General features: G+C 47.4%; 1 protein-coding gene across 1 annotated transcript; it reads left to right on the top strand.

Annotated features, from left to right (window-relative positions):
• The first annotated feature begins 687 nt into the window (after window positions 1-687).
• ECRG4 (ECRG4 augurin precursor) lies at window positions 688-11021 on the top strand. Its single transcript, XM_080916635.1, has 4 exons — window positions 688-839; window positions 6372-6419; window positions 7693-7850; window positions 10817-11021. Exons 1-4 carry the CDS (start codon window positions 761-763, stop codon window positions 10976-10978), a joined length of 447 nt encoding a protein of 148 aa, XP_080772761.1. The 5' UTR covers window positions 688-760; the 3' UTR covers window positions 10979-11021.
• The last annotated feature ends 2794 nt before the right edge of the window (window positions 11022-13815 follow it).

Genomic DNA, 13815 nt, shown 5'->3' on the forward strand with positions numbered 1-13815 from the left:
CAGGTCCCTGCATGGGTGGTCAAGACGATACCACAAAGTACACACCCCGGGCTGGTCTTTGCTTTTGCTGAGCACACTGTTTTATGACCTCTTTGGTTGGTCAGGACTGCTACTGAGAAGATGAATGTCTTCTGTCTCCTTTTCTACTTGCTCAAACGTCCCAGAATGGGAGTGTGCACAACGGACACGACGTGTTCACTTAAAAACTTTGCAGAAACACTGGTCTTTCCAAGGCTTTTGCACTGCAGCGATTTGAGTTGGCATGTTTTTCCTGGACTGCAGCTCTGAACCCAGATCTTTCAAAATATCATAAAAAGAGAGCCGGCAGGAGCCAACCTTAACTATAGTTCGGGGAATTAAGAACATTCCAAAGGCTACTTTAAAAGGCAAGGCTTGAGTCTGAAGCCAAGGATGAAGCCTAGCCTGGGATGCTAGGGGAGGGTTGTGCTGGAGAGGAATGGCTCCGGGAGAGTGAGCCAGCATCCTCTTCCAGCCTGGTTGGGCTGTGCCTTGGCAACTGTCTGTCTTGCCCTCTCCCCTCTGGCCACGCGGCTCCTCTCGGCGATTTGCAGCAGCCCTGCAGGGCAGTGTGCCTCGGTGGCTTTGAAACTGAGGCTTGGCCCTTGGCCTGGCGTGCTGGCTAGTTGCCCACCCGGTGGGTCCCGCCTCAAACAAGGACACCCGAGCTCTCGTGCCTGCCTCTCTGAGCCTGGGTCCCTGCTCCAGTCGGTCTCCAGCCACTTTGCAGCACACAGGCACCATGAGCATCTCATCTGCGCGGCCTGCGGTTCTGGCCCTGGTTGGGCTGGCCTTGCTCCTTCTGCTGTGTCTGGGTCCAGGTGAGTGGCGGGTGCCTGGCGGAGGGTACTGGGTTTGCTGGGGAAGGAGATTGGAAATGGGGTGCTTCATGCCTGCAAACAATCCTGCCTGCTGAACCAAGAAGACAGAGAGGAGCCGGGTCTAGGATTTTGCACCAGCGGAAGTCCCAGTGAGTGGCTGCACTTGGGCAGACAGTGAGGGAATCAAATTCAAAGAGAACACTGTAGACTGAAGGGCAACCTTGGGCAATTGGAGGAGCGACCAGAAGGACCCAGGAGAAGTGCTAACTCAGCGTTGGATGGTGTGGCTCCAAGGGATTCGGAGTATTCAGAGGCAGGACAAGCCGCTCTCTTTCCACAGCTCCCTTCCAGGCAGTTGACTGCAACAGAGCTGAGGGTGTTCAGGCTGCAAAGCTGAGCTGGTCTGATGTTTCAGAGAGGACAGGCGTCAGCCCTTAAACGTTGAATAATGTTTAACTTTTTTTTTCACTATATTCAGCTGCATTATTAGCTATTATATTTCTACTAGCTGTTATGTTTAAACATCAAGTATATCTACATATTAGCTAATATATTTCTGCTATATTTAGCTGAATTGGCTGAAAGTCCCCGGTTCTTTCTCCGTTAAAAGCACGCTCACAGCATACTCTAAAGCAAGTTCCAGACCCAGAGCTCCACAGAGTCTACCTTCCGAACCTGGAAAGTTACTCTTTTGTGTGACCCTTTGGTGAGCTCCTGCGCTTAGGAGTGCCTTTGAGGTGTGTAACTATGGGAGGCAGCAGGGTGACCCTAGATTTACCGCCTGTCACCCGAGACTAGCATTTGTCCTAGTGCTAAATGGTTGGCCATTGCCAAATGTAAACAGAAGACACATTCGATTTCTCTGTGCTTCATTTTTGCTTTCTCAGAGCAGGCATGGTAAACCAAACCCGGGAGTGAGGGGAAGGGAGGCGGGGTCACGACAGGAGAGACCATGAGAATAAAGGGGAGCTTGTTCTTGTTGGAAGGGTGACTGTTGCAAATGATAGCAGTACCCTCTTGGGAGTTAGCCTTGCGAACACGGCTGTAGACCATTCGTTTTCAACACTTACATTTTACACAGTTACTAATGCCAAGACGTGAGTGAGTGGAATCGGTTATGGTATTAGCATCGCTGAGCTGAACAGCGCAAGATGAATATACGTTGGGTCTCAAAGAGGACGGTTTCCTCTCCCCCCTTTTATTTTATATGTATTGGTGTTTGGCCTACACTTGTCTGTGTACTTCATGCATGCAATACCTGAAAAGGCCAGAAGAGAGCACCATACCTCAGATACTGGAGTGACAGAGGTTGAGAGCTCACCTGTAGATATAGGAATCTAACCAGGGTCCTCTGGAAGATGCTCTTAGCAGAGGCTCCGCCTCTCCATCCCCGAAACGTGACTCTTTTTTTTTTTTTTTTTTTTTTTTTTTTGGCATCCAAGCCCATTTCATGAGGAGAATGCTCACCACCCCATCTTGATTTGCCTGTCAGGGGTTTTCACCTTCATCTTGAGAGACTGTGCTCAGTCCCCCGTGGGTTCTAATTCTAAGTAACTGGATTTGCTATATACATGACTGCTTTTTGTCACAGCCTGGAAATGACAGCTGGGGATGGTGCAGTGAGGGCGCCTCCGCTTTTCTTTTGTCCTCGAGCAGATTTAGTGTGGTATCCGATTCTATGTATTAATACATAGCTGGATGTACAGGGTTGGCATAGCAGCAACGTTCATAATTCATGGCGTGGGACCTCCCCAAGCCTTTCAGGTGCACAGTGAAGATTTGCTGCGGCGCTGACGACTCACACTTGCAAGAAATCTCAGGTATCAGACCGCCGCGTTTCATCCATTAGCCGTTAAGCACATCTACAGAAGGCAAACAGACAGAAGGCAGTGCTTAACTCTGTGTGCGCTGTCCCGTGTCTTGTTAAAGATTGACAGATGTTAAGATACTCATGAGCATTCATATTAGAACCCTATGCTTTGGCAAATATTTTCGTGGATGTCTTCACTGAGTTTTAAGATCCAGAGGGAAGTGTAGCATTTAGCAGAAGCCCCACCTCACTGGTTAAATAATCATCTCTCCAGTAGCCTGGCCAGTTCCCCACTGGGTTGATTTATGTTCACATGCATTAATTCTTAATAAGGAATCTCCTGGTGGCACTTGCTCCATCTTTATGTGGTGGCCCAGGCGCTGGAAATATTACTATCTTAGTTACTTTTCTGTTGCTATGATAAAACACTATGGCCCCTGGCAAGTTATAAAATAAAACATTTAGAGTTTACAGTTCCAGAGAGTGGGGGCCCATGATGGCAGACAGAAGGTACGGCTGCAGGAACAGCTAAGATCATCTCAAACCATGAGTGGGAGAAAGAGACCTGCGTTTCCTTCCTCCCGGTTTCCTGTGACCTTCAGCTGCAGAGATGTGGCCTGGTCAGGACAACGACAAAGCAGAGATGGGACAGTCACTTCTTGACAGCTGACCACACTGTCATTTTAAAACAGCCACATCACCACAGGCTGCCTGCACTCGGACCACAGAAACCACCGTACTCTGATGCCTGCTGTGCCGACCCCTTAGCTCCTGTGGCCTAGTCCATAGTGGTTCCCCGTGCATCTGTCACACACTCCTTAGCATGGCTTCCACAGAGCCTTCTCAGGATATTTCCTATGCCAGCCAAAAGTTAGGACGGCCACACATCATCCTCCAAGCCGGACCCTTCTGAGCATGAAAGGAGGTGCTGTAAATCCAGGTTGTCCTAGGAGAGCCAAGGAAGTGTTGCCGCTACGCCCAGATCCCCAGGGGGCACGTGAGTAAGTTCTAGGATTTCCCTACTCCATGGAGAGTGTAGGGCAGGCTCTCTAGACTGCACTGCTAGACTGGCCGTCAGCAAGCAATACATTCATGTAGTGGTGAGGCTCTGTTTGGATTGTGCAAAAGAAGGGTGATGTGGATCTAGAAACATGGTGAGCATTAGGTGCACAACACACACAAAAATACACACACACATATACACACACACTCACACACACACACCATAGAACAAGAGGTGCTGACTCTCAGCTTTGAATATTGACCATTTTTTCCTCTTCCAGAACACAGTAAATCATTTATGTAAGAGTTCTTACTAAAAAGGTGTTTTTCCACCTTACTGAAGTATTTTTTCCCTCATAGCATCTTTGATTTATTCAAATAGGCTGTATCTATTTGCTGTCTGAAATTTAACAAATTTTAATAATTTATGCTGCAGGCTCTTTTTCTTCCGTGTATTGCTGAAAACAGAGTACAGGTTTGGTGTTTTTTTTTAGTGCTGAGGATTGATCCCAAGGATCATCATGCTAGGCTAGTGTTCATTGAGCTATACCCAGAACACCAAATGAATATTCTTTGTTTTGATTTTCTTCTTTTAGTTTTAAAATTATTATAATAAACATATATATATATATATATATATATATATATGTTTCATCTATCCACTGCTTACACATTTTGGCCCTCTCCCTCTCCTTTCTTACCGCCATCTTTCCTGGTGGGCCTTTCATCACTGCTTTCTGTAGTCAATCCCTTCCCAGTTCCTTATCCCAAGATACGTCTTTATTGCTATGGTGGCTTGAAAAAGAAAAAGGCCCCCATAGGCTCATATAGTTGAATGTTTGGTCCCCAGTTGGTGGAACTGTTTAGAAAGGATTCTGGGTGTGGCCTTGTTTGAGGAGGTGTGTCACTGAGGGTAGGCTTGAAGGTTTCCAAAGCCCATGCTATTATTACCAGCTAGCTCTCTTTATCTCTACCTCCTGCTCATATATTAGGGGTAGGCACTCAACTACTGTTTCAGCGCCATTCATGCCTGCCTGCTGCCATGCTCTCCCCCATGATTGGTATGGACTCATCCCCTGGAACCGAAAGCCCCCACTAAATGATTTCTTTTTTAAATTGCCATGGAGCGAAGCTCTTCATCACAGCAATAGAAAAGCTATTAAAACAAACTACCCTCCCACCCTTTAAACTTTCCCCTTTCCCTCTCATGGTCCCCTTTCTAGTTTTATAAACTACATCCAATCTGTATACACACATATAAAAGCACACATATACAAATTAAAATCTTTCAGCATGAGAGAAAGTGTGGTATTTGTCCTTTCTGTGTCCTGGTTAGCATTAACTGTCAGCATGACACAGATTAGAATCACTACACACACACACACACACACACACACACAGAGAGAGAGAGAGAGAGAGAGAGAGAGAGAGAGAGAGAGAGAGAGAGAGAGGCTGGCTTCATTTCCTAGCTATTGTGACTCATGTAGCAATAAACGTGGGTGTTCAAGTATCTTGGTGCACTTAAAAGAGTGTTCAACATCCTTAGGCACCAGGGAACTACCAGTTAAAACTGAGGTAATTCCATCTTGCTCCGGTCAAAATGGCTGTCACGAACAGAATGGCATGCATAGGACAGGATGTGGGGAAACAGGAGCTTTTATTCACTGCTGCTGGGAGTAAACTGGCCATGGCCGCTGTGGAAATCAGTGTGGAAGTTTCTCAGAAAACTGGAGTTGGAATTAGTATGTGACCCAGTTATACCACTTCTGGACGTATACTCAAAGCAAGCTCTTCACCACATTGGGACCCCTTTTGCAGATGTAAGCACAGGTTTGTCCTTTTCTCGGAGACCTGGGTGGACTGAGAGGCTAAGACTCCTGATGAGAAGACAGCCCGGCCACCTCGCGGTGGCCTTCTCTGTCCTAGGTCCTCATAGCAGTTCCAGACCCCTTCAGATGCTGTTTTTCTTTTTGTTGTTGTTGTTGTTTTAATTTTTACTTAGGATGCTGGGTGTCTTCCCCAGGGGCTTTGAGTCTAACCTTCATGAGACCAACCAGCCTGTGTACAACTCTTAGGTACCAGTTCACTGAATGGGGGGTGTATTCTTTCACCTAGACATGCTATTTTCTATCAAACTGTCAGGCTGATTAGTTTAGCTCTTAAAAAACTGAGCATATTTAACAGGCAGTACCCCACCCCATTACCACCCCCAGTAAAGCTTGGATGGAGGACAGTGAGAGGAAGTTGTAAACCTGTACTGCCTTTTTTAAAGAGCCAAGTTCCCAGGCTTGCCACAGAAACCTCAGCTCTGCCTGGCTCCTTCTCACGGGCTGTCCAGCCTGTGTGTATCCGCATCACGGCCGTCGAGCTCACCCTCGGTTCAGCGAGAACCATCTTAATGTCCTTTAAAAATGAGCTTACCCCTGAAATTCCCAAGGGATTGCTCCTGGGGGTGATGAGTTTGGAAAAGGGTTCTATAGGATCCATTATATCATGGAGATGTTTGCAGAGGATAACCACCTCCCACACAGGAAGACATCAGGACGAAAGCAACACTGTTTTAGCAAGAAAGGCTCAATCAGTTGTGCTCTGTGGTCCCTGTCATCTGTTAAGTTGGGGCAGGTCTTGTTTACAGCTCTGATCATTGCGTTCCACAAAGCGCAAACGAGTCCAGGAATTATGGACTCCAAAACTGCTTTCTGTTTTTGTTTTTTATGTAGGTGGCACAAGTGGAAACAAACTCAAGAAGATGCTCCAGAAGCGAGAAGGTAAGTCTGCGTCCAGTGGGTAAGGATGAGCTCGCCCGTAACTGCTGCAAGTAGGGGAACAGCAATGAGGAATGTGTCCGTAGAGAGCTTGGACTAGGGCCGTGAGAAAGGGTTGGCCTTCAAAGGCTCGCAGATCTGGACGGCTCGTTCTGTGGGTACGTGGTGTGGTGCTCTGCTAGATAAGTATTATTACTCATAAGCATTTGCCCCATCCCCCAAAAGCTGTCAGCGTGAACTCAGAAACAGTGGAATCGTGTTAACTGAATGTCGACTATTTTAGACTTGTGAAACACGTCTGAGCTGAGGACCCTAACCCGACCTGGTGGGGTAGGAACAGAATGATATGGTTGGTGCTCTGCCTATCCAGTCAGCATTAGGAAAAGGTGTTCCCATGGGGAAACCTTCCTATCACTAACTTCTACAAAAAACAAAACAAAAAAAGTTTCTGACTTATGTGATAGACAGCAACAAGGAGACATAGGAGTAGAATATTTCGGAAGTCAAATGCGGGCTCTTGGTCACGCGTAGGTCACGCGGAGCCATTGTGCTGTCCAGTGAACACCCTTCCTCTCATCCCCCTCCCTCTATACCATTAGGTGTTGAAGAGATTAGAAAATGTGAGCCGTGTTTCTGCTGTGATACGTTTACCCTCCTCCCTCCTAGCTTGCAGTGGAGCCTAAAGAGGGGTGCAGGGGGGAGGCTGGATAACAAGCAGGTGCAGGGGAGAGCGCTGTATGATATATCACAGCAGGGTGGCTCAGCTCAGCGCAACCCACTGCACATCGTAAAGACGAACAACTAGAAAGGAGCTTAAAGCCTCACGACATGAAAAGGTGATAAGCATTTAAAGGGGGGGTGTCAATGAACCCACTTTGATCCTGGCATGTGTGTATAGCAGAAATATCTACAATTTCTGTGTCAACTCAGAACACAGAGAAGCTAGGCCACGCTGAAGTTCTAATAGTAGCCTGGGGCTGAAGAAGTACTCAGTAGCAGTTAAGAGCACCGGCTGCTGTTTCAGAAGTTCGGGATTTTATTCCCAGCATTCACAAGGTGTTTCACAATTGTCTAGCACTCTGGTTAGGGGGTGATGCCCTCTTCTGGCCTTTGCTAGTACTGCGTGTACATGGTGCACAGACATACATGTAGACAAAACACCCATAAAATACAAACCTTTTTAAAACACAGGAGGACATTTTTTCCCCAGTAGTAAAGAGAATATTGCTCTCAAAAGATAATTTATTCTTTGTCTTTGGGGAACTAATCTCTTCAGGACCTGTCCCATCAAAGTCGAATGTAGCTGTCGCTGAGCACTCGGCCAAGGAATTCCTAGGTGGTCTGAAACGCGCCAAACGACAGCTGTGGGACCGCACCCGGCCTGAGGTACAGCAGTGGTACCAGCAGTTCCTGTACATGGGCTTTGATGAGGCGGTGAGTGCTCATCTGATGGGGATCCCTGGACACTCTAGGGCAGGCTGTGTGGGGCAGAGGTCTGGACTGAGGAAAAGGGCTGGAGATGTTAGGCTTTGCTTCTTCCATTGTTTTCTCTGTTGCTCTGTCAAACTCTCGAGTTCTTGTGTAGCTTAAGGTCACAGTCTACTGGCTCTAGTGAGAACATCTTGGTAAATCATGTCATGATAGCAGGCGTATGTGTTAAGAAAGCGGTGGCTATAAAGCAAGAAGCAAGTCTAAATTTGCTGTATTCATATCTTTTCATATAAATGCGATATTACCTGTTTGTTGAGACAGGGTCTCCTGTAGCCTAGCCTGGCCTCAAACAGTCTATAGCCAAGGAAGGCCTTGAACTCCCTAGTGCTGACATTATGGGTGTGTATCAGCATACCTAGTGACTTTTACAACTGCCGGTCCTGAGAACTCACCCACTCTGAAACACAGTATTGTCCCTTTAGTCGGTAAAGCCTTCATGACCTGATTACTTTGCACCAGAGCCTCACCTCTTAAAGGTCCCGGCTCTCCAGCAATGTCACACCGGGCACCAAGCTTCTAGCTTCCAGGAGCACACAAACCATAGCCAAGCCACAGGGTACCTTATTACAAACGTATGGGCCCACTCTCCACCGCACTCTGGTCAGCCGGGCGGAGAGGAGGGATCCAGGGAATCTGTGAACCGAGAGGCTACATCTAGACTCCCAGAGAACCCTATTTTCCGAGAAATGCCTTCAGCCCTGCTGCCCAGTTTTAACTGGGCATCCTCAAAATAACTCAGCATTGTCACCTATACCATAAAAAGAGACTCGCAGGTGTTTGGGGGAGATTTCACCAATGCACTTACAAGCAAAGCTGCTTTGCGGCTCACGTGGGTGGGAAGCACCTGCGCGCAGTGCGGCTCACGTGGGTGGGAAGCACCTGCGCGCAGTCAGGAAGTTAACTGTTTCATGAGACTATTTCAAGTCACATATCGCCGTCTGGGCTACAGGTACAGGTAAGAAGGCAGCAGACATGCTCTCTAGAGTCCACGCACTGGAAACCATCCACAGAGTCCAGCATAGACCACAGGGCATCTGCAGCCAGGAGGCTGGACATGTTTTCCTAACTGGACATGAGACACAGAGAGTGGCCGACATGCTAGGCAGGGCCGAGCAGCCTCCCCTCGTGAGAACAAAGCGTGTGGCAGCGCCATCCCTTCCTCCCCATTCCCAGCTTCTACCCATACCTGTTGCCTTGATCCTCAAGTATGTCTTCTGCTGTGCAAGTAGCTACATACTTAAGCTAACCTGTGTCAGGAGTGAAGTACTTAAAAATGGCTTCATTAAGCATTTTTCACAACTCAAATGACTCTGCTGTGTGTCCGTTGTTCCTTTCTTAGATCCATGTTTGTTCTCCTTGGTGGAGCTACTGGGAAACAGGTGGGCTCAGATGAAGGGTCCTTATGATCGTCAAGTTACACATCCCCAAAAGTCCTTCAGAAAGGGTACCCATGTTCTAGACTCATCAGCATCTTGTGTTTGGAATATTTAAGCACACATATTTATTTATTTGGTAGATGAGAATGTTATAATGGCCAACATTAAATAGTTATTAAACTTTTAATATGGGTTAATGGCTAAAACATAATGTCTGGTAACAAAACCAAAAAGGGGGGGGGGGTAGGATTGAGGAAGACTATGATGATTAGGTTTGCATTAAAAGACCGAAAGGAGCTCTGCTCAGATGCTGTGAGAGGTGTTCTTTGCACTGGAATGGTACCATTGCTCTCTATATTTGCCCTGACTTGGACTGTCTTATTTATATATTCATAAAACATCAGACACATGGTCAAGGCACAGCTGCCTCCTGCAGCATTCCTGGAGAGGCTCATCCCACACGGTGCTCATCTGGGAAAGGATTCAAGGCCACAATCCAGAGTGGTTCCTACTGAACGCACATTGCCCTTCACATTATCCTAACACAAAGACAAAAAAAAAAAAAAAAAAAAAAAAAAAACATGCAAATCGGAATTGGACTGCGTTTAGCATTTCCCTAGCCATTCCGCTAAAATGAAAACTTACTTCTGAGACCCTCCCCCCCCCCACCAGAAGATTCAAAGAAAGAGGCTAGTGTGGTGCTAGCAAATCTGCATTTTCCAGTCTCCGTAGTATTCAAGTGTGGGGTCGCACAGCCATGGCCTGCAGCGCAAACTGCTCAGCCCTCTGCCCTTCCCTTTAGTTGTCTCCGCAGTTCTTTATCCTCACAGATAGTCATCACAGCCCGTCCTGGGTTCCCACCAAAACTTCAGAAGCATTCCTTTCCCTTTTGAAAAGGTGATTCATAGCAAAGAGCAGTTGGAGGAGGTCACAACAAACCACCAACAAACCGCTGGTCCTTTTCTTTGCCTTTTCATCTTTATTAACAATAGCTCTCTCCTTTCCTAATTACCTCCAATAGACTTCAGGTTTCAGGAAAGCCAGGATACTCCGGCTTGCTTTGGGTGTTTTCCGGTGTTTTCACGGGGCCTGACAACCACAGCCCACTTCACACCCTGCACAGTGACTCCGCGCCTGTGCACACTCATACCAAGAACATGGATGAGGTGTCCCAGGTGCACTGCCCCAGAGCTGCAGGTGCCGGTGGCTGCCTCCCCGGTGGCGGGCCAGCAGGGTAAGGAGGCACGACCACAGTGATGTAGAGGATAGTAAGAGCCGGCCGGGCTGTCACTGCGCTGGACAGAGATGCACATATTTATCTCATAAGGAGAAAGAATGCTCAGGAGTGGAATATACCTTTGCGTGGTGGAGATGATCAATGGGCAGACGGTCCACACTGGCCTCCTGGGAACAAAGTGTTATGACAAGCAGCTGCCGTGATGCCGGTTGTCACTGGAAAAAAAAAAAAAAAGCCAGTGTTTCTGAGGAGTGTGTGTCTTCAAACCCATTCCTTACCAGTCTCTTTTCCTGCAGAAATTTGAAGATGATGTCAGCTATTGGCTAAACAGAAATCAAAATGGCCACGACTACTATGGTGACTACTACCAGCGTCATTATGACGAAGACGCGGCCATTGGTCCCCACAGCCGGGAAAGCTTCAGACATGGAGCCAGCGTCAACTACGATGACTACTGAGCTCCCTGAGGTGACACAGAGCCTGTGCCTTGCTTCAGCTGGCCTCCCTACTGTACCACGGGAACGTCAGGCGAAAGCAGACAGCGTGCCTTTGGCATTCCATGCATGCGTGTAACAGTATATGCCGCCCTTAAAAGTACAAATAAAAGCATTTTTAGGAGAAGTGTTGGAATTCACTTGGGAGAAGCGTGAGCCACGGCGGTTCTAATCGCTTCAGTTTTTGAAGCTGGCACACCATCCGAGGGCCTCTCCATTTCCTTCCGGGACTCCTTTCAAAATCTCATCAGGACAGGCGTGAAGGTCAGAGCGGTATGTTCGTTAACATGTCATTTGCTTGTACGAAATGCAAAATATTGATTCAACAGGAAAATCCAGTTGGTAATGAGGTTTAGTTTTAAACATGATCTGGAAAGTTCTAAGCAGCGGTGAGGGGCTTTCTCTGCCCCAGGAGCAGGGCCATGCAGGAAAGAGCACACACTGACCTGACTGAGGTCTAGTGGGTCTCAGAATCACACTTACATAAACATTCCAATGTGCTTCAATTGACCCACAAACATTTCTTTAAAATGGCTTCCGTTTCCCACTGGGTTTAAATAGCCCAAGTGAGGTTTAAGAAAAGCGCATTGGGATGGGAAGAGGAGAACGAGAGAGGAAGGGGAAGTGTGGGATGGGAAGAGGAGAATAAGGAAGGGGAAGTGTGGAATGGGAAGAGGAGAATGAGGAAGGGGAAGTGTGGGATGCGAAAAGAAGAATGAGGAAGGGGAAGTGTGGGATGGGAAGAGGAGAATGAGGAAGGGGAAGTGTGGAATGGGAAGAGGAGAATGAGGAAGGAGAAGTGTGGGATTCGAAGAGGAGAATGAGGAAGGGGAAGTGTGGGATGGGAAAAGGAGAATGAGGAAGGGGAAGTGTGGAATGGGAAGAGGAGAATGAGGAAGGGGAAGTGTGGGATCGGAAGAGGAGAATGAGGAAGGGGAAGTGTGGGATGGGAAGAGGGGAATGAGGAAGGAGAGGTGTGAAGATGGAAGCTGGTGACCCAACAGCCTACAAATTGGAAAGGCATGGACAACCTGGAAAGAGGCCTTGCAGAATGGGCGTTACAGTTTGATGGGTCACAGCACTCTGACAGCACAATGAAAGCGTGTCCCTCTTTTCCTAAAACATTACATGCTGTTTTCTTACATCGTCTCTGGAACACTGTGACTGACAAGATCTAGGTAGTAAATTACTTCTACCTAGTGCGATAAACATATACCATCTAAGACTTCCCATTGAAAGCCAGGTGTGGTGGCTCCTGTCTGTAACCCCAGCCCTCTGGAAGCCGAGTAATGAAGATTGCTTGGATCCAAACAGTGTTGCCTGAAACAAGCGAAAAGCAAGCATGCAGCCATTTCGAGGTATCAGTTTCAGTGGGATCAGGTACTGTCACTATTACCTCTACATTTCCATCACTCCAACCCAAACTGTCCCAATTAGAATGACAACTCTTCCTGCCACCTCCACGGGTCCTGGGAAACCTCATTCTTCTCATAACTTAATGTATTTTAGTTATCACAATGATGGGGTTCTTTGGGATCTTTTCCCAGACAGGATCACTTTATTTTTGTTCACCCTCTCGTCTACCTCAGACCCCTTGATCCCCCAAATTGCCTCCCTGTTTCCATGTCTCACATATGTTTACACTGCTAACCCAGATCCTACGTGAAAGAAAAAAATATATACATGTATGTCTTTCTTTCACCCTCCATCTCCCTCTCCCCATTTTCTTGCAAAATACATAATTCTGTTTGTGTGTGTGTGTGTGTGTGTGTGTGTGTGTGTGTGTAGTATGTGTGTATGCAAATATATCAATGTCAGGTGTCTTATTGGTTCAGTGATAATACACTATTGTACTGGCTGGTTTTGTGTGTCAACTTGACACAAGCTGGAGTCATCACAGAGAAAGGAGCCTCAGTTGAGGAAATGCCTCCATGAGATGCAGCTGTAAGACATTTTCTCAACTAGTGATCAATGGAGGAGTAATCAGCCTGTTGTGGGTGGAGCCATCCCTGGGCTGGTGGTCCTGGGTTCTATAAGAAAGCAAGCTGAGCAAGCCAGGGGAAGCACACCAGGAAACAGCATTCCTCCACAGCCTCTGCATCAGCTCCTGCCTTCAGTTTCCAGCCCTGCTTGAGTTCCTGCCCCGACTTCCTCAGGTGATGAACTATGATGTGAAAGCATGAGTTGAGTAAATCTTTCCTCCCAACTTGTGTTTTGGTCAGTGTTCTCATCACAGCTAATGAAGACAACCACGATCAAGGCAACTTATAGGAAGGGGGTTGATGTGGACCTTTCAGTGTCGGAGGCTTTAGAGGCCTTTCAGTATTAGATGGTTAGGGAACATAGCAACAGGCAGGCATGATGCTGAAACAGGAGCAGACTTACTTACATCTTGAGACAGAAACACAAGGCAGACAGAGCTAACTAGAAAAGATGAGCCCACATCAATGTCAACCCCTAGTGACATGTTTTCTCTCACAGGACCGCACCTCCCAATCCTTCCCAAATAGTTCCACCGAGTTTGGGCTAAGTATTCAAGCATGTGCGCTTATGGGAATTATTCCCATTAGAACTACCACATAGGGTCTCTCACTGAACCGAGAGCTCACAAATTAATGAACTTTGAGCCCCAGAGTTCTGCCGGTCCTTGCCTTCATCCCTTACCCTTGTCCCTTCAGACAAGCACTGCCACAGGAACTTGGGCCCCTTTGTTTGTGAAACAAACATATCACTTCACCCTACTAGGCCATCTCCTCAGACCTCTGTATAATGTTCCCCGTTATACCACATACAATTCTGCA

The sequence above is a fragment of the Micromys minutus genome (genome assembly GCF_963924665.1).
Source record: "Micromys minutus genome assembly, chromosome: 5".
NCBI lineage: Eukaryota > Metazoa > Chordata > Mammalia > Rodentia > Muridae > Micromys > Micromys minutus.

Coding starts and splice junctions, on each gene's coding strand:
- ECRG4 (XM_080916635.1), top strand. CDS start 761: ATGAGCATCTCATCTGCGCGGCCTGCGGTTCTGGCCCTGGTTGGGCTG. Junction 840..6,371: donor TCTGCTGTGTCTGGGTCCAG/GTGAGTGGCGGG, acceptor TTTTTTATGTAG/GTGGCACAAGTGGAAACAAA. Junction 7,851..10,816: donor ACATGGGCTTTGATGAGGCG/GTGAGTGCTCAT, acceptor CTTTTCCTGCAG/AAATTTGAAGATGATGTCAG.